Below are 21,684 nucleotides of genomic sequence, written 5' to 3'. Positions count from 1 at the left end.
GCAGTGGCTGCAAAACTTTTGCATGCGTAAGGGCACTTTCATGGAACTTTGTGACTTGCTTTCCCCTGCCCTGAAACGCCATAATACCAAGATGAGAGCAGCCCTCACAGTTGAGAAGTGAGTGGCAATAGCCCTCTGGAAGCTTGCAATGCCTGACAGCTACCGGTCAGTCGGGAATCAGTTTGGAGTGGGAAAATCTACTGTGGGGGCTGCTGTGATGCAAGTAGCCAAAGCAGTCATTAAGCTGCTGCTACGAAAGGTTGTGACTCTGGGAAACGTGCAGGTCATAGTGGATGGCTTTGCTGCAATTGGATTCCCTAACTGTGGTGGGGCAATAGATGGAACCCATATCCCTATCTTGGCACCGGAGCACCAGGGCACCCAGTACATAAACCGCAAGGGGTACTTTTCGATGGTGCTGCAAGCACTGGTGGATCACAAGGGACGTTTCACCAACATCCACGTGGGATGGCCAGGAAGGGTTCATGACACTCGCGTCTTCAGGAACTCTATTCTGTTTAAATGGCTGCAGCAAGGGAATTACTTCCCAGACCAGAAAATAACAGTTGGAGATGTTGAAATGCCTGTAGTTATCCTGGGTGACCCAGCCTAGCCCTTGTTGCCATGGCTCATGAAGCCATACACAGGCAGCCTGGACAGTAGTCAGGAGCTGTTCAACTACAGGCTGAGCAAGTGCAGAATGGTGGTAGAATGTGCATTGGGCCGTTTAAAGGCACGCTGGCGCACATTACTCACTCGCTCAGACCTCAGCCAAACCAATGTCCCCATTGTTATTGCTGCTTGCTGTGTTCTCCACAATCTGTGTGAGAGTAATGGGGAGACCTTTATGGCGGGGTGGGAGGCTGAGGCAAATCAGCTGGCCGCTGATTATGCGCAGCCAGATACCAGGGCAATTAGAAGAGCACACCATGAAGCGGTGCGCATCAGAGAAGCCTTGAAAACGAGTTTCATCACGGGCCAGGGTACGGTGTGACTGTTGTGTTTTTTTCCCCTTGATGAACCCCCACCTTGATTGACTCCTTCCCTGTAAGCAACCCACCCTCCCCCTTCGATTACAGCTTTCTTAAGGAAATAAAGTCACTATCGTTTAAAAATCATGTATTCTTTATTTAAAAGTCTTTATAATAAGAGGGAGAGAACTGACAAGGTATCCCAGGTGTGGTTTGGGAGGAGGATAGGAGGGAAGGAAAAGGGCACTAAAAATATTTCAAAGTAATGACAGCCCAACCAAAAGGCTGTCCACGGGGGTGGAGTGAGCGGGTGCACCAAGCCTTCCCCCACGCGTTCTTACACATCTGGGTAAGGAAGATATGGAATATGGTGAGTGGTGAGGGTGGTTACACAGGGGCTGCAGCGGCACTCTGTGACCCTGCTGCTGTTCCTGAAGCTCCACCAGACGTTGGAGGATGTCAGTTTGATCACGCAGCAGCCCTAGCATTGCATCCTGCCACCGCATATCTTCCTGCCTACATCTCTGATCTTCCTGCCGCCACCTCTCATCTCGAGTGTCTCTCCTCTCCTCACATTCACTGTAATTTGGTACCACATCCTTCCACTCATTCAGATGAGCTCTTTCATTGTGGGTCACTTCCATGCTTTCTGAGAACATTTTGTCTCGCGTCTTGTTTTTCCTCCACCTTATCTGAGAGAGCCTTCGGGATGGAGTAGGGAGGCTTGAAAAATTTGCAGCTGCATGAGGGAGGTAAAAAAGGGAGAAAAGCATTTAAAAAGATACATTTCACAGAACAATGGTTATACTCTTTCACAGTGAACAACACTATTCACCTTACATAGCACTTGTGATTTCACTACAAGGTTGCATTTTGCATCTTAATATTGAGTGCCTGCGGCTCTGGTGTTACAGAGTTCACAGACACAGGTCCAGGCAGCAGAATTCAGCTTGCATGCGGCCATGGTAAGCCATTGTCTTTCGGCTTCTGCAGCCTTCATATACACAGTGTCGTCCTTTCCCAAATACCAAGCAAAGCCCGTTCAGTGCTGCTTCTTTCCTGTTAACATGTAGCAGCAGAAACCACCCACCCATCCAATTCTCTGGGATGATCACTTTACCCCTCCTCCCACTGCGTGGCTGGTATCATGGAAGATCACTGCTAATCACTCCCCTTCCCCCCCCACCGCGTGGCTGGTAGCAGGGAAGATCCCTGCTAGCCAAAGGCAAAAAAGCTCAGCATCATTACCCCCCCCTCCCCTCTCCCTGCTTGGCTACTTGCAAGGAAGGATTTCTTTTAAACCACAGGCAAACAGCCCAGTAGGAATGGCCATCTCTGTCCCCTTAATTAAATTCCTGAATTTCAACCAGGTTACCATGAACAATATCACTCTCCTGAGGATAACACAGCTAGATAAAGAACGGATGTTGCTTGAATGCCAGCAATCACTGGGACCATACGCAGCTAGGCTTTGTCATGCAATGATACCAGATTACTTGCTACATGCATGGCATGGTCAAGTGTCCTACCATGGTGGACGGAATAAGGCTGCCTTGCCCAGAAACCTTCTGCAAAGGCTTTTGGAGTACCTCCAGGAGAGCTTCATGGAGATGTCCCTGGAGGATTTCCGCTCCATCCCCAGACATGCTAACAAACTTTTCCAATAACTGTACTGACCGCGAATGTATCCCAAGCCCTCAGGGCAAATCAATCATTAAAGAACACTTGCTTTTAAACCATGTTTTATATTTACAAAGGTACACTCACCAGAGGTCGCTTCCATGGCTTCACTGTCTGGGCTAGTGGCTTGGGAGGGCTGGGATGATAATTCTATCTGGGTGAGAAAAAGCTCTTGCCTGTTGGGGAGAACTGAGTGGTGTGTGCTATCTGCAAGCTCGTCCTCCTCTTCCTCCTCCTCATCTTCCCCGTCCGCAGAATCCTCAGGCATGGCTGAGATTACCAGTCCCACCTCGGAATCCACGGACAGGGGTGGGGTTGTGGTGGTGGACCTCCCTAGAATTGCATGCAGCTCAGCGTAGAAGCGGCATGTTTTCGGCCCTGCCCCAGACCTTCCGTTTGCTTCTTTGGTTTTCTGGTAGGCTTGTCTGAGCTCCTTAACTTTCATTCTGCACTGCACTGCACTGAGTCCCTAGTGTGGCCTATCTCCATCATAGCCTTGGAAATTTTTTCAAATGTTTTTTCATTTTGTCTTTTGGAACGGAGTTCTGTTAGCACAGAATCCTCTCCCCATGTAGCGATCAGATCCAGTACCTCCCTGTGCGGTCCATGCTGGAGCTCTTTTTCGATTCTCAGGAGACTGCATTGTTAGCTGTGTTGATGAGCTCTGCGTGGTCATCTGTGCTGGTGAGCTCTCCACGCTGGCCAAACAGGAAATGAAATTCAAAAGTTCGCTGGGCTTTTCCTGTCTACTTGGCCAGTGCCTCCGAGTTCAGATTGCTGTCCAGAGCGGTCACAGTGGTGCACTGTGGGATACCACCCGGAGGCCAATGCTGTCGATTTGCAGCCACACTAACCCTAATCCGATATGGTAATACCGATTTCAGCGCTACTCCTCTCGTTGGGGAGGAGTACAGAAACCGGTTTAAAGAGCCCTTTATATTGATATAAAGGGCCTCGTTGTGTGGACAGGTGCAGAGTTAAATTGGTTTAACGCTGCTAAAATCGGTATAAATGCGTAGTGTAGACCAAGCCCTAGATTTAAAAAAAATGAAAAATGTGTTTTTTATTATTATTGAAATGTAAGTTGTTAGTAATAAGCTAATACTATTTTAGTTTGTATCAAATGAATACAGTAGGAAAAGTAGTACAAAAACTGAAGGACGCTAAGTGAAGACCTGTTAGCAGTGAAATGTAGACCTTCAATACAGTAAAATAAGATGTGATGCTGTTATAACCTTATTCCCAGATTCTGGACCTTAGCGTCCAAAATATGGGGGTTAGCATGAAAACCTCCAAGCTTAGTTACCAGCTTGGACCTGGTACTGCTGCCACCACCCAAAAAATTAGAGTGTTTTGGGGCACTCTGGTCCCACTGAAAAACCTTCCCTGGGGACCCAAGACCCAAATCCCTTGAGTCTCACAACAAAGGGAAATAATCCTTTTTCCCTTCCCCCCTCCAGATGCTCCTGGAGAGATACCCAGACACAAGCTCTGTGAAACTACGCAGAGTGATTCCCCCTCTCCGTTCCCAATCCTGGAACAAAAGCACTTTCCTCTTCACCCAGAGGAAATGCCAAATCAGACTAGCAATCCAACACACAGCTCTCCCCTTGATTTCTTCCTCCCACCAATCCCCTGGTGAGTACAGACTTAATTTTCCTGAAGTAAAGAAAAACTCCAACAGGTCTTAAAAGAAAACTTTATATAAAAAAGAAAAAATACAAATGTTCTCTCTGTATTAAGATGATACAACACAGGGTCAATTGCTTAAAAGAATATTGAATAAACAGCCTTATTCAAAAAGAATACAAATCAAAGCATTCCAGCACTTATATTCATGCAAATACCAAAGAAAAGAAACCATAGAACTTACTATCTGATCTCTTTGTCCTTACACTTAGAAACAGAAGACTAGAAAGTAGAAAGTACTTCTCCAAAGCTCAGAGGAGCAGGCAGACAGACAAAAGACTCAGAGACACACTTCCCTCCACCCAAGGTTGAAAAAATCCGGTTTCCTGATTGGTTCTTTGGTCAGGTGTTTCAGGTGAAAGAGACATTAACCCTTAGCTATCTGTTTATGACACGCCCCCCAAATTGCAGACAGTGGGGAAGCTCACTGGCGGCAATTTCCTTCTAGAACTTGAAAATAAACAGATTAATACAACACATGCACCTTTACATATACTACTAAGTATATAACTAACAGACTTTTACATGTTAAGAACACTTTTTAACTACTGGATTCTGGGAAACTCTCACGGGAGAGTGCATCAGCAACTTTGTTAGAAGCTCCTGTGATGTGTTGAATGTCAAAATCAAAATCTTGGAGAGCTAAACTCCAACGAAGAAGTTTCTTGTTGTTCCCCTTGGCAGTATGAAGCCACTTGAGTGCAGCATGGTCAGTTTGTAGTTTGAACCGCCGTCCCCAAACATATGGGCGTAGCTTTTCCAGGGCGTACACAATGGCATAGCATTCCTTTTCACTGACTGACCAGTGACTTTCCCTCTCAGACAGTTTGTTGCTGAGAAACACGACAGGATGGAAGTTGTGATCTGTTGCTTCCTGCATGAGCACTGCTCCTATACCACGCTCAGATGCATCTGTGGTTACTAGGAATGGCTTGTCAAAGTCCGGGGCCCTGAGCACAGGGTCAGACATGAGCATCGCCTTAAGCTGGGTAAAGGCCTTTTGACGCTCATTAGTCCACTTAACGGCATTTGGCTGGGTCTTTTTGGTTAGGTCGGTCAATGGGGCAGCGATTTGGCTGTAGTGTGGTACAAATCGCCTGTAGTATCCGGCCAAGCCTAAGAAGGATTGGACCTGTTTCTTTGACCTTGGGACAGGCCACTTTTGGATAGCATCCACCTTGGCCTGTAGGGGGTTTATGGTTCCTCGACCCACCTGGTGCCCCAGGTAAGTCACTCTGTTTTGGCCTATTTGACACTTTTTGGCCTTAACAGTTAGTCCTGCCTGCCTGATGTGCTCAAAGACCTTTTCCAGGTGTAGTAGGTGTTCGGGCCAGGAGTCTGAAAAAATGGCCACATCATCGAGGTAGGCAACTGCAAATTCTCCCAGTCCAGCTAGTAGACCGTCTACCAGCCTCTGGAAGGTGGCGGGTGCATTTCGAAGGCCGAAAGGAAGGACATTGAATTCATACACCCCCGCATGGGTGACGAATGCTGACCTCTCCTTGGCAGGTTCATCTAGCGGTACTTGCCAGTACCCCTTGGTTAAGTCTATTGTAGAGATGAACTGGGCACGTCCCAACTTTTCCAATAACTCATCGGTACGTGGCATTGGATAGTTGTCCGGACGAGTTACAGCATTTAGCTTACGGTAGTCCACGCAAAAGCGTATTTCCCCATCTGGTTTGGGTACCAGAACCACTGGAGATGCCCATGCACTGGTAGATGAGCGGATTATACCCATCTGTAGCATGTTCTGGATCTCCCGTTCTATAGCAGCTTGGGCATGAGGAGACACCCGGTAGGGTGGGGTTCTGATTGGGTGAGCATTACCTGTATCAATGGAGTGGTATGCCCGTTCAGTCCGTCCTGGGGTGGCTGAGAACAATGGGGCGAAGCTAGTGCACAGCTCCTTGATTTGTTGCCGCTGCAGACGTTCCAGGGTGGTTGAGAGGTTCACCTCTTCCACGCCACCGTCTTTTTTTCCATCGTAGTAGACACCGTCAGGCCACTCAGCATCATCTCCCTGGACTGTAAACTGACAAACCTGTAAGTCTCTGGAATAGAAAGGCTTGAGAGAATTAACATGGTACACTTTAGGCTTTAGTGAGGAATTGGGAAATGCTATGAGGTAGTTTACAGCTCCCAGGCGCTCTTGGACCGTGAATGGCCCTTCCCATGATGCTTCCATCTTATGGGCCTGTTGCGCCTTCAAGACCATAACCTGGTCTCCTACCTTGAAGGAACGTTCTCTGGCATGTCTGTCATACCAGGCCTTTTGCTCTTCTTGAGCATCCTTTAGGTTCTCTCTAGCAAGGGCTAAAGAGTGTCGGAGGGTGCTTTGTAGGTTGCTTACAAAGTCCAGAATGTTAGTTCCTGGAGAAGGCGTAAACCCCTCCCATTGCTGCTTCACCAACTGTAATGGCCCCTTAACCTCGTGACCATACACAAGTTCAAATGGTGAAAACCCTAAACTGGGATGTGGTACAGCCCTGTAGGCAAACAGCAACTGCTGCAACACTAGGTCCCAATTATTGGAGAATTCGTTGATGAATTTTCTTATCATGGCCCCCAAAGTTCCATTGAACCTTTCCACCAGGCCATTGGTTTGATGGTGGTACGGGGTGGCAACCAAGTGATTCACCCCATGAGTTTCCCACAGTTTTTCCATGGTCCCTGCCAGGAAATTAGACCCTGAATCTGTAAGGATGTCAGAGGGCCAACCTACCCTGGCAAAGATGTCTGTTAGGGCCAGGCACACAGTGTTAGCCCTGGTGTTGCCTAGAGCTACTGCTTCTGGCCATCGGGTAGCAAAGTCCACTAAAGTCAGTACGTACTGCTTTCCTCTGGGCGTCTTTTTTGGGAAAGGGCCCAGAATATCCACAGCTACTCGCTGAAATGGGACCTCAATTATGGGGAGTGGCTGGAGAGGGGCCTTGACCTGGTCTTGAGGCTTACCTACTCTTTGGCATACCTCACAAGACCGGACATACTTGGCAACATCCTTGCCCATCCCCTCCCAGTGGAAGGACTTCCCCAACCGGTCCTTGGTTCTGTTCACCCCAGCATGGCCACTGGGATGATCATGGGCTAAGCTTAAGAGCTTCTCCCGGTACTTAGTTGGAACCACCAACTGTTTTTGCGGCTGCCATTCTTCCCGGTGTCCACCAGAAAGAATTTCCTTGTATAAAAGTCCTTGGTCTATAACAAACCGGGATCGATTAGAAGAGCTGAGAGGCGGTGGGGTGCTCCGTGCCGCCGCCCACGCTTTCTGAAGGCTGTCATCTGCTTCCTGCTCAGCCTGGAACTGTTCCCTTGAGGCTGGGGTCACCAGTTCCTCCTCAGACTGTGGACTTGGGCTTGGTCCCTCTGGAAGCGATGTAGGTGATGGGGTTGTTTCCGTTGCTGGTGAACCGCTCTCCGCTGGTGCACCTGAGGGTATTTCAGGCTCTGGCTGAGCCTTTTGGGTATGGCTGTCGTGTGCTTCTGCCAGTTTTGGCTCGCTGGCGCCCTCTGGCGTTGAGTTTGAAGATGTGGTTGCACTTGCTGGTGCTGGTTGCTGTTCCAGTTCCGGGCCTGGTACTGGAGATGCTGTGGCTGTTTCAGTGGTAGGCATGGAATCCGGGTCCACTACCTCTGTCTGGGTCTCTGGTAACACAGACGGGGCTTCTGTGGACGGCTCAGGAACAGGAATGGGTCTGGAAGCTTGCCTGGTTTGGCTACGGGTAACCATTCCCACTCTCTTGGCCCGCTTCACTTGGTTGGCCAAGTCTTCCCCCAGTAGCATGGGGATAGGATAATTGTCATAGACTGCAAAAGTCCACATTCCTGACCAGCCTTTGTACTGGACAGGCAGTTGAGCTGTAGGCAAGTCTACAGCTTGTGACATGAAGGGGTAAATGGTAACTTTGGCCTTTGGGTTGATGAATTTGGGGTCAACGAAGGATTGGTGGATAGCTGACACTTGTGCCCCCGTGTCTCTCCACGCAGTAACCTTCTTTCCGCCCACTCTCAAATTTTCCCTTCGCTCCAAGGGTATTTGAGAGGCATCTGGGCCTGGGGATCTTTGGTGTGATGGAGGTGTAATGAATTGCACTCGCATGGTGTTCTTGGGACAGTTGGCCTTGATATGTCCCAGTTCATTACACTTAAAGCATCTTCCATCTGATGGGTCACTGGGCCGAGGTGAGTTACTGGAGATTGGTGAGGTTGAAGAGTAGGGTATCTGTGGCTTTACTTGGGTGGTATGGAGGGTCTTTGGCTGTCCTCGGTTGTAGGGTTTATGGTCTGTGTGCCCCCTGGGGTAATCGTTCCCCTTGATAGTAGCTTTTTTGCTTTCTGCCAGTTCCATCCATTTGGCTCCAATCTCCCCCGCCTCAGCGATAGTTTTGGGATTTCTATCTTGTATGTACCGTGTGATGTCTTCAGGAACACCATCCAAGAACTGCTCCATTTGTATGAGGAGGTTCACTTCTTCCAAGGTTTGAATGTTGTTTCCTGTTAACCAGGCCTCATAGTTTTTTGCAATGTAGTAGGCGTGTTTGGGAAATGACACCTCTGGTTTCCATTTTTGGGTTCTGAAGCGCCGACGGGCATGATCTGGGGTTATCCCCATCCTGTATCTGGCCTTGGTTTGAAAAAGTTTATAGTCATTCATTTGCGGCTTGGGCATTTCAGCTGCCACCTCTGCTAAAGGTCCACTGAGGTGTGGCCTTAATTCTACCATGTACTGGTCTTCGGGGATGCTGTACCCAAGACAGGCTCTTTCAAAATTTTCCAAGAAGGCCTCGGTGTCATCACCTGCCTTGTAGGTGGGAAATTTCCTGTGCTGGGGAGCAATAATTGGCGCCGGGTTGTTAGGGTTGGCTGGCACATGCAGCCCAGCTTTTGCCATCACCAGTTCATGTTTTCTCTGTTTTTCCTTCTCTTCATTCTCTTTTTGTTGTTTTTCCATTTCTTTTTGGTGCTTTTCCATTTCTTTTTGGTGCTTTTCCATTTCTTTTTGGTGCTTTTCCATTTCTCGGCGGTGGGCCACCTCTTCTTCTTCTAGTTTTCTTTTGTGTGCTGCCTCTTGGGCTGCCTGTTCTCTTTGGAAGGCTGCCAGTTTGAGGCTTTCTTCCTTTTCTTTCATCTCCATCTGTCGCCTGTGTTCAGCGTCTTTGATTTGTTCTTCGGCGTCAATCCTTGCCTTAGAAGTCATGGTTCCTGTTTTCTTGTGTTGGGGTGCCCTCCGATGTTTATCTTCTGAACTGCAGGCTCTCTGTTGCCTCCTGAAGTCTGCCTAGCAACAGTGCTTTTTTCCTTTTCTCTCTCTAGCTAATGTTCAATTAAGGGAAACCAGAAAAACCACTTTATCTGCATGCATATAAGTGCTGGTACTTGCCTCCTAATGGGAGGGCTATTGCATGACAAAAGACCCTTAACAGTCTTCTCGCTTAATATGCAAACCACAAACTGCTAGAGAGCAGAAAAAAAAAATTCTCTCTGGTTCCCTTTTAAAACCAAACTGTTTCTCTCTGCTAAAAAGCCCTTAGCAGAGAAAAGAAAAATATAATATTCCTACTGGCTTCTGGATTCTGTCTATATCCCGTCGCTGCTACACCATGTTATAACCTTATTCCCAGATTCTGGACCTTAGCGTCCAAAATATGGGGGTTAGCATGAAAACCTCCAAGCTTAGTTACCAGCTTGGACCTGGTACTGCTGCCACCACCCAAAAAATTAGAGTGTTTTGGGGCACTCTGGTCCCACTGAAAAACCTTCCCTGGGGACCCAAGACCCAAATCCCTTGAGTCTCACAACAAAGGGAAATAATCCTTTTTCCCTTCCCCCCTCCAGATGCTCCTGGAGAGATACCCAGACACAAGCTCTGTGAAACTACGCAGAGTGATTCCCCCTCTCCGTTCCCAATCCTGGAACAAAAGCACTTTCCTCTTCACCCAGAGGAAATGCCAAATCAGGCTAGCAATCCAACACACAGCTCTCCCCTTGATTTCTTCCTCCCACCAATCCCCTGGTGAGTACAGACTTAATTTTCCTGAAGTAAAGAAAAACTCCAACAGGTCTTAAAAGAAAACTTTATATAAAAAAGAAAAAATACAAATGTTCTCTCTGTATTAAGATGATACAACACAGGGTCAATTGCTTAAAAGAATATTGAATAAACAGCCTTATTCAAAAAGAATACAAATCAAAGCATTCCAGCACTTATATTCATGCAAATACCAAAGAAAAGAAACCATAGAACTTACTATCTGATCTCTTTGTCCTTACACTTAGAAACAGAAGACTAGAAAGTAGAAAGTACTTCTCCAAAGCTCAGAGGAGCAGGCAGACAGACAAAAGACTCAGAGACACACTTCCCTCCACCCAAGGTTGAAAAAATCCGGTTTCCTGATTGGTTCTCTGGTCAGGTGTTTCAGGTGAAAGAGACATTAACCCTTAGCTATCTGTTTATGACAGATGCTAAAGGGACTTCTGTAATGTGATAACTTATAACTTTTCTCAGGACTTGAACAGGTCTAGGGTACCTTCCTATTACGTAATAATGTTACAGTAAAAGTACACAAATAATTGATTTGTAATCAAGGTGGATAAAAATCCATTTTTTATGAAAAGAGAATTTAAAAAAAATTCTATCTTTTTTTAAAATAAATCTGCTTAAAGGAAATCTGAATTTAATACAGAATATGTTGAGGCCAAAACTTGCTATATTCTCTTAAAACATCTATATAAAAAATAAATGTGCTGAATCCATGAGCCTCTATCAAAAACTGAATTAAAAACTACTTTTCTATATAAAGAAAGATGTTGTCCCCCTGTTTCTAGATTTTGAGGTCAAGCTTTATCAATATGGCACAATAAGTCAGCCTAAGTAACTCATTTTGAAGAGTCTTAGGCAAGTAGCAACTTATGTTCCAGTCATTTTCACTTAAGCATATTTGAAAATTTTCCCAGGCTGACCTGAAATAATCAGTTTAATTCACTGATTGCAGTTAGTCTATCTGTTTTAATTTATCATTTAAATGTAAATGTGAAATGGGTTAAATGTATATATCCAAAACATTTAAGGTTGTTCTGGTAATAAAAATAAATTTTATGTGCTGTTTTGTGTGTTTAAATTCTAATTATCATCCTAATACAGCTTGACACAAATCATGACCTAAAAGTTAATTATCTGGTAAAGGAAAAGAACAGCTTGGTTAAACGCCTGTCAGGGATAGTCTAGGTTTACTTGGTCCTGCCTCAGCACAGGCAGCTGGACGTGGTGACCTCTCAGGGTCTCTTCTAGCTCTACATTTCTGTGAGTCTGCATCTTTAAATAAGCAATATATCACTCAACATTTTCTAACATACTGAAAATGTACAATTAATATGAATCTGAAAATATTAATCTATATAATTGCTTAAGAAAATATATATATAAATAAAAACATACCTCCTAGATAGCAAAATTGTGTATCAAATCTACCGTAAAGGCTCTATTATTGTATGTTTATGTATTTTAATGGTTTTTTCAGCCAATGAGAGTGCACCTTTCTTGGAAAATAACAAGTACAATTTGATTTAAAATGGATTATTTAAATATAGGCTTTCCACTTGATGCTTTTAAATCATGATTTAAATCAATCCACCATGGTGGCAGTCAATGTTTAATAAAAGGACTTGCCTACATGCCAATGGTGAATGAATTTGTCTGACAAATGCCGATCAAATTTTGCACTTGGGGATCCCCAGGAAGAGGATCAGATGTGATGCTTTTAATACTGCCTGCTTCTAGCACAGTGTCTTGCATAAGACCATTGCACCAAGTGCAGCAATTGCTGTTGCTCCCTCAGCCTCCATCAGCTCTACTAGCTCACTGCCTTCCACCATACAGACAGACATCTCTTATTTCCCTCCTGTCCTCTACCAAATGTCTCTTACTGTTGTACAGATAAACCCTGTCGTCTTCCCCTGTCCCTGCATGTAATCCCAATGTCCAGATGTCAGGTTTCTGGAGGAAACAAGGATACTCTTCTCCTCTCAACAATGTAATCACTTTATTTTGTAGAGTTTTTTGTTTTGTTTTGTTTTTTTAAAAGAGGGGAAAATTCTTGTGCCTGGTGTGCATGCATCCATTATACCATATCTCATCTGACCTATGTTCATGGCCAGCATTTACTCCTGGGGGAATTCTGTGCTACTGCATACGTGCAGAAGTCATGACCCTCGCAGATTTCTTTGCTTGCCCACAGAAAATGGTGGGAAAGCAAAGGGAAGCCGCAGTGCAGGCACATTGGTTGGGATGCCCGGAGCAGCCAGCAGAGATAAATCTCCATGTGGGGGCTGGGGATGCTCCACCAGGTGGCTCTTATCCTGTGTTGAGCTCGGCTACTAGTCTGAGCTGGGCTGGGGGCGGGGAAGGATGAGACTTGTTCTTCCCCTGCTAGGAGTGGTTGGGGCAAGGTCAGACCCACCCCCAGAATCCTCCCTGACTGCAGGAAGCTCCACATGCTTTCCCACATCCCACTTCCTGCCCCCATTGCTCCTCAGCTGGGGTGTAGGGGGAGGTCACTGTTTGGGGAACTGCCCCCCATTTGCCCATCCCCCAAGCATCCAGACCCCCCCCATACCCAAACCTCTCTGCCAAATCTCACCCCCCTGCCCCAGACCCCCTCTCAAGTCCTGGCTCCCTCACCAATCCCCACCCTCTCTGCATCTGGAACTCCATCTCTGCACCAAGACCATCCCCATTGAGCCCTCCCATACTTCAACCCCCACCCTGATGAGTCCCTCAACCCTACTGCCCCAACCAACTGCACCCGGACCTCCACCCCACCAAGCCCCACTCCCCCAGAACCCAGACCCCCTGCTGAACCCCCAACCACCTTTGTGCAGCCAGTAGCCTGTGCTTCCCACTGCTGTCCTGGAACTTCTACATCTATTTATTAACAAATACAATTTTCAGAATTTTGCAGAATTTTAAAATATTGTGCTCCAGAATTATTATTTTTTGGCTCAGAATTTTTAATTTTTTAGTGCAGAATTTTGTAAGAAGTACCAGTATTCTAACGTTCAGTGCTGTAGTGTTGGCTATAAATGCTACATCTCTGTAAGAATGGGAAAATTTCCATGAAGAAGCTGGGAATGCTTGGGGTGACTGTGGTAGGAGGCTGCTTTTATTCATCTCAATGTTCCTGTGTGGGGAGGAGGAGGGTAGCAGTAGGCAGAGCTGCTGCTGCAGTAGTACTGTGAAGACTGTCACTTTCTTTTCTAATAGACTGAAATGCTTATTTGAAGATCTGTGAGTTTCTAACTACTTCAGAAAATTGTTTTAAGTCTGGACAGTCTCAACTTTTCACATGTTGGTGTTGGATTTCCAGTAGACTTGCTGGACAGTATTTTTGGAGCACCATGCTCAACTTACTCCAACTGTCTGAAAATCACTTAAGTAGGAGCTGAAGTTTTTCCTGCTCATCGTATAGTATATCAGTAGTCACTAGACATATGGCTGAATATTTGTCTTTTTACACATTTCTGTATATCTGCTAATATACAGATCCTCATGAACACTTTAACACTCAAGAACATCATGTGGATTTGGGATGCTTCCTGGAAGATTTTGATTCCATTTATGAAAACATTATTTTGATAGCCTGACATTGATAATCCTGTTCCCATATGTTTCATGGCATTTAAAAGGGGAGCTATGTTCACTTTCTTCAGATCAACCCACTTGCATTACGGAAGATAAGTACAACGTCTCAGCATGAATGAACTCAAACAGATACTAAAAATAACTTTCTATTAACATTTGAAATTTCCAGTGCCTGCAGTGAGCAGAATGAGAGTTTTTCCCACATCAGAGTTTTATGTCATTAAACCAAACAAATGGAAACTGCCTCACTAAAATGTCATATGTAGCCTTGTACAACATGAAAGTATTTAAGTATCTTTAGCTTATTCCTTAAATCTCATAATTAATCAAGTTAATTCACCTTAACTGAATCCTAGGTAGTCCAAATTAATTTCTTTTTGAGAATATATTTTTATTATTGACAGAAGAATAAACGTCATAGAATAAAATTGATTAAATGGAATAAAGGAATAAAATATCTAATAATAAAATAGATAATTTATGATGCTGAGGACTTGATAAAGGGGCTCAAAGATGAGAAACTGCATTGAAATGGCCAATCGAAACTTATTCCAAGAGGTCGAACATTTGTTAGAAAAACACTTTTTTAAAGGTTACGGCTGATTGGGCTATACTCTCTCTCTAACCTCAAACTGGATTTGCACCTTTTTATTTTAATAAGGCTGGTTTCTGTTTCACATCTTACACATGAGCAAAATTAACTCAAGTCAGCACTGTCATGGAATCTGCTCCCTAACATCAGGAGAATAATTAAGCATTTTCCCATGACCCTGATTTATTTTCTGGAGTAAAATAAACCATTCCCACCAGGACTTAAGCAGCTAAATGTCTTTCTACTCCAAAAGACAGACGACCGAGTAATTCCTGCATCCATAAATCCTCTTAGCACTTACACATTTAATCAACCTGCTCTTTGTGTACTGGCTGATGAACATACATAGTGTGTGTTAGCATGCTTATAAAATGGTTTATTGAAAAAAAAATTAAACCTCTGAATTTAATTGGAGGAAGGAAATAATGCCAAAATAGTGTGTGAAGTAGACACGAATAGTAAATAAAAACAATTATAACATTGAAAAACTATTTTATTTTTAAAAATCACTTTTTATTTCCCCTCCTTTCCTCTGTTCCTGTCTCCCTCTTGCTTTGACATGAGTGGGGCTTCAAAAACAGCTGTTTTTGCCGCACCCAGACACACACACCAGATGAGCTTAAACAGGGCTTCTGAAGGAAAACTACTGGGCCAGTTGGCTTTAGTGGATTATTAGGAGTAATGCTTCAAACAACAAGCAACACCTTACTGTGTTCTTTGAAGTCACACTCTTACTGATCCAATGAAGACATTCGGGCCAGTGACAACAGCTTCACTTTAGAAGCGTCTCTCGTTCCACTGCCACACATCTGTGACCAGGACTGGTCCCTTGTTCTTGGAAACCTAATACAAGGCACTTATGGTGTGAAGAGGAAGAGACAAAAAAAGTTAAGAAATAAAGGAGAGGGAAGGAGAGGGATGAATAGGGAAGTAACTTTTAAAAGTTGCCCCAATTATTTTTTACAAAAATTGTTTGTGGTGTGGTCTGGCTAGTCAAGTGGTCGTATCTTTTCGTGTACATTTGTAGGGACATAATTATATGGGCTGAAAGCTTCTTCAGTCAGTAAACTTGCAGTTTACATCCAAACCATTTTGTAAGTATTACTTCCTACTTTTATTTAGTTTTGCATTGTTTCTTATATAGTGTATGTTAATTCATTAGAACTTTCAAAGAGATTGTGACAGATTGTCTAGCCTGTCGTCAATTTATACACAAGGTAAAAATTATATTAAAGCGGTTCTACAGTTTTATTTGGTGACGTATTTCCTTATTTTTAGTTATGCTGCATTATAAAGGGCCTGGCTCTCTGCATGGTAATGAAAATTCTTCAAAGTGTTTGGAGTCACTAGTCATAGAAAAGAATAAGCTAATTGATATGTATGCATGTGTTTTCTGTACTCAGTCTGAGACACAGCTTAACTAAGATTTTGGCAGGCTTAAAAGAACTTTCATACCATGAGAAGGGAGTTTTTAAAGATACTATGGCCTCAAATTTGAACAGATTTTGTTGGTAGGAAGAGATAAGGAGTCAACAAAAAATAGCTTAGGAAAGTGATGTAACATATATTTGAGGCCCAAAGCAGGCCTTGGGGAGAACAAAAAGCTGTATTTTCTGTAAGGGGAGAGGGGATTTTGCTAAAAGACACTCTCCCACCCCTCTCTCTACCCTAGGTCATGTAAAACCTTTCTGGTACTCTAGATTAGGCCTTTGAAACTGGGGGTCAGACAGACTTTTTCTTTATTGGCCTGCTTAAACATTTTTTAGTCTAAGGAGAGCCTGTATTTAACTGTTTTATTTTGTGAATTTCCTCTGGTTCTGTAATTTACCAATAAAGTCTGTTTTGATTTAAGACAGTCTGTCTTCAGTCTTTGATACTGTTAGTCACTGACAAGAGTCTCTGAGAAGAAACTAACCTCTTCCCTTGTGGAAGGGAGGGCATAGCAACTGAAAGATTCAAGGTGGGAGGTAATTAAGATCTCAGGTATCATTACAAAGACAATAACTGTCTGTAATATAATATTACATTTAATTTTAAATTATAAAATATTATGGGTCATGTTAGAAGCAGCAAAGAAAATTCAATATGCTCTTAGTGCCATCATCATACAAAAAAGTGAGTTAAACTTTAGTGTCCTGTGTTTTATAGTTTACTGTGTTTAAACCAGCTCCTAAATTAGACCTTGAAAGCCAGATGGACATTATATGTTTTGGACTAGTATCTTATGTTTTAAGGTTTTGACCAACTGGCTCCCAAGCCAAAATTTTTGCTGGAAAAACAGTTCAAGGCAGGAATTGAAGTTGGTTGCTGGTATGGTGAGACCAGTCATATCAGAGAGAGCTTTAAATGATATCTATGGAGTATTTCTAAAAGAACAGAATTGGGGGCAGAGGTGTATGCTCTACATTATCTCAAAGAGGATTGGGAGTTCTGTGAGGATAGTTATGGTCTCTATTCCAAAAGGGAGTCAGTTCAGATATTTCCCAAATCTGAAATCATTAAAAAAGCATATTGTACTGCCTGGTCCTCTTACCCTCAGTGTGTGTGCAAGGAATTTCCCCTGCACAGTTATGAGTCCATAAAGGTGCTATAGGGAGAGGTGCCCTCAGCTGAGTCCTGTTTTTCCCCCCTCTCATTTAATGCAGCAGTTCCTACTTCATCTGCTTTTGTCGGTATCCTGCTGTTCAGCCTTTTGTCATTATCACGATTACACTTCACACATCAACCAACTTTCAAACACAGGTTTCACTTTCAACTATTTAAAACATTTTCTTCTGGTATTCTCGTATAATTGGTAATGTAAAGTTGAAATCTATTTCATTTTTTTATCTGAGTTAAAAGTAATTTCAGTTACTACCCTTATCCTTGAGCAGTCCTGCCAATTTTCTTCACATACTCGTAATTTTTAATGATTTTCACTCTCCTGTTGCTGTGTGAAGGCCCATACGAACAGTAAAGGAAGCTGACTAAAGAAGGGTAAATCTTGAAACTGACTTTACACAAAGTGCTGTTGAATGCACAATGTAAAACAAACTAAAAAATAGATAAGATTCCTCTCGTATTTTTCAGTTAACAGCATTTTTAGACATCACTTGTAATAGTCAGTAAAAAATTAGATATTCATGTGATTTGCCAAATGGCAAGAATACCACAAGTAAAAGCATTAGGTGCTAATGCAATTAGATTGCCAAATTTCCCAGAGCACAAGGCAGAGACAATATGTCTGCAAGGTGAAGCTTCATTTCTCCGTATACCTCTAGGGGTTGGAGATTTTTCCACTTGTTTCCATCTTTATTTAGCTGTCCTACCAGAATCTTTGTTCAGAGTTCTGTCCCAGTGCGAATAGTGTTAGACTGATTTGGTTTTATGGATTCTTGTTCATCGTAGGAGTCTGAAGAACTGATTCACTAATTGTGTTTAATCTTAGGATCTCTTTTACTGTACTGCATGTTCATCAACATTACTTTGATTAATGGTCACAGGCTCTAGCTTGGATTCTTTCTCTTAACAGTTGTTGACATAGCAACCCTTCCTGTTCCAGAGACATTTTCTGGATTTTTGCCAGAATTGACAAAAGTAAGGTTAGCAAAATTATATTTTGTTGAATGTTAACTGCTCTTTAGAGCCCCTACTACATACTTGAGTCTTAAACAGATTTTTTTTCATTGAACTGTTTTACAGTAGCAAATTTAGTGCTCATCAAAGGTTTGTGATTGATGGGTCTGGAGCCTTCTGTTTCCCAGCAAGAGGGAGGCATCACAGGAAGCAGTGAAGTCATATTTTGCTCCGCCACATTACTGTGCCCCTCTGAATGCATGGCTGTCTTGGCTCATTCAATCCTTGTGCTTCCTACTGCAGCTTCCAAGAAGGGTGCCAGTTGTGCTGGTGGTTTGTGATGTGGGTCCAGCTGGAAACTGTTCTAAAATACTTCAAAAAATTGAAGCAGCCAAGTGGGGAATTGCAACGGAGTAAGAAATAATTACAAAGTGTAAAAAAAATAAAATAAAATAAAAGACATCATTAATATTATATTGTTTGCCCACAAATATAATTACATATAATCATTGTCCAGTTTTACCAACTGACTTATTTTTATCTTGCAGAGTACTGGTCATTACAGAACAAAACAACCAGATTGGTGAATGCAATTTTTTTTTGTTTTTGCTCTTCTTTATTCAAAATATGTTTTTTGTCCAGGAAACCAGAATTGACAGACTCTGCCTCTCTGCTAGAGACCTTCAAATTTCTTGAAAATGCAGCTGCAGATTTCAGTGATGAAGATGAGGATGAAGATATTGAAAGAGAGAAAACAATGATTGATACCTCAACGGTGGGTCAAAAAAACCTCATTGTTGAAAAACTTGTGGTGAACAGAAAAGTAAAAGGAAAGTGTGAGGTTAAGAAAACGTAAACAGGTTGATTCTCTGTTACTTATACATATGCATCTGCATGTGCCCCATGCAAATTATTGAATGTACCCCATATATGACTAAATGTAAATCTGCCTAGTTGGGTGTGCAAGATTGGAAGCGTGAGATACGCGCTTCTGAGTGTGTGTGCACAAAGTAAGCATGCCTACTTGGAGCTTGAAAATGATCCCCAAATGTTACTTTTTACTCTTCTTTGGTCTATTCTGTTAACTTTATATATATATAATTAAAAAAAACAAAAACCTCTTGCTCTATTTGAATCCAGAAGTTTGTGAACCTAATTATTTTTAATGAACATCTGATCAATTTTATTTTTTAGGAACCACACACCTTCTAATTCAATCTTCCTTCTTTTGATGTTGAGAAGTATAATCTGTAATGCTAAATCAGAAATCCATTTGATGCGAAATATTTGCTTATATTGGCTTAAAACTTTTAAACTAATTTGAGGAAAATGCTTTTTGCAGTTTCCCAAAACGTATTACATTTCATTTTTAGCAGCTTGTAGAGAATCTTAAAGTAAATGTACCTGTAATATATGAATAAACCCAACCCTATTATTTAACCCAATCCCTTTTTGTTTTGTCAAATTGTTATGATTATAAGAAGCACACAGAATCTTTTTCAGGGGAAAAGGCAATACACCATGTTTATTGAAGATACAACAATTAGCATATGCATTCAATCACACCACACACAGACACACACTGTCCTGCCAAGCAGTGTTATAGTTATCAGTCCAGAGTCCAGATCAATCTAGTGGCCACCTAGGTTGATCACCGGTAGGGAGCAGCTGGGTTCCATCGGTCGCGACACGATGCTCTGGGGAAGTCTTGGCAGGACGAACCCAGTGTTTCATGAACAAGGCACCCTGTTTATATAGTGATTTTCCTGCATTGGGACCAATGAATTTTGCACCGTCATGCTGTAATCAATTGTTGTTTGACAAGTGCTTGGTTTTTTAAATGGTTTTTTTTTATTTTTTTATTTTTTTTTAAGTTTCTCAGGGAGTTATCCCATGCTGGTTGTAATTACAGCTTTCTTGTCGCCATTGATAGGTGCCTGTCTCATTTTTAGAGTCTTTAATATGTCCTTCTCTGACATTTTAATACGGGCATGTTGCAGCCTCTTGGCGCCCTTGTGTCTGTCTCCAGTTCCTCCCTAGACCATCTGGTTAAGCAATGGTCTTTACACTTATCTCGTAACACACACATTCCTCATTCACACACAACACAATTAATTTATACAGAATATTTTGAACAGGAACATCAAGTTGCAATGCAAAAGAAAGCAATTAGACATTCTTTTACTTATTTTAAAATGCTAAACCTACAACAAATTGGTGACCCTCAAAGGTCTGTCACTGCCTTGAAATCAGCACAGACACAGATTCTGGCTGATGTATCTGTACCAGTGGCCCATTAGGTCATTTCTTTCTGTTATTCAAAAAGAGTAGGCTGGCAGGATATGATCAAATCATACACCAATACATTTAATACATGTTACATTATTTTTCTTTCTTTCATTCTAAATTATATAAAATACAAACAGTACTACTACAAAATGACTAAACTTCTTTTTGAGTATACAATGTATGGAAAGATTACAATTGATCAAATGAAAATGTCTGAAAATTTTGTCCTAATAAATCATGTTTGTCTAATCAGTTAGTGGTATTTAAATATAATTTTAAAATAATGGACCAATTAGTAGTTTGATGGTACAATGGTGATTGATTGTGGAAGTACAAATAAATGTCCTTTCTTTCTCTGTCATCAAGGGACTGCCATCTGTAACAAACAAATTTACTTTCTGCAGATCTAAAAATTTTGTTTCAATAAGTCTTTTACCTTTGCAAAAATTATCTCTCCTGGGTGTGTTTCTAATCATATGAAGCACAAAAATTCTTCCTTGAAAATTTCACCATCATAAAATCTAAAAAACAGTGATAGCTGGGCAGTGTCATTAAATCGCTTGATTCAACCTCTTTAAGAGATGTGTATTTGGCATTTTTAAAACCATAAAGCAGTGCTGACAGACAATCCTTGTAATTTATCTCCAGTCTTCACACTGCCATAGAATTAGGCAGGGAAACTTGCTTCACATGGTTCACAATGTCATCTTTTCCTATTTGACGGAGATAAAAACAGTCATAGGCAAATAGTAGGCTCTAAAGTTCTACATTGTTTTAATTATAAACATTTTTTTAAGGGGAGCTGGTGGACCACACAGGAAGCCTTGATGGAACACATTTGGCTCCGAGGCTGCCTATTGAGTATCGCTGCACTACTGCTTAGATCGGCTTAACTATGCCACTCAGTGGTATGGATTTTTCATGTAGTTATGTCAACCTAATTTTTAGTATAGATCAAGCCTAAGTGAAATAAGTACTGCTCAAAAGCAGTTTTTTCTTTGAAATAGAGGCCATTAAAATTGACAATATATAACAACTGATATCTATAAATAATAAACCTAAGTCACTGGTTAATTAAATGACTTTAACGTAGACAGTCCACTTTTGTTGTAGGAAAAATACATTTTGTTTGACCAGTATATTATGAATTAGTGTAGCTTAGAACTTTTTGTTTTTTAATAAATTACTGAGATGGTGTTAATGACCAAAGAAAATCCAACTTACGAGTGATAAAAGCATAGATGGTGATGGTAAAATGTGCAACAAATAGG

The 21,684-nt window shown here is 42.4% G+C and overlaps 1 protein-coding gene across 2 annotated transcripts in view; it reads left to right on the top strand.

Annotated features, from left to right (window-relative positions):
* STRN (striatin) overlaps positions 1-21,684 on the top strand; it is a 117,769-nt gene that overhangs the window by 47,504 nt on the left and 48,581 nt on the right. For both annotated transcript variants that reach the window (XM_030557103.1, XM_030557104.1), the window contains exon 6: positions 18,767-18,899. In XM_030557103.1, coding sequence (XP_030412963.1) covers positions 18,767-18,899 — 133 coding nt within the window. The remainder of the gene's footprint in view (positions 1-18,766; positions 18,900-21,684) is intronic.

This window comes from Gopherus evgoodei, chromosome 3 (genome assembly GCF_007399415.2).
Source record: "Gopherus evgoodei ecotype Sinaloan lineage chromosome 3, rGopEvg1_v1.p, whole genome shotgun sequence".
In the NCBI taxonomy this organism is placed as follows: domain Eukaryota; kingdom Metazoa; phylum Chordata; order Testudines; family Testudinidae; genus Gopherus; species Gopherus evgoodei.
Note: the sequence above shows the minus strand (reverse complement) of the source record. Positions and strands in the feature narration are given on the sequence as shown.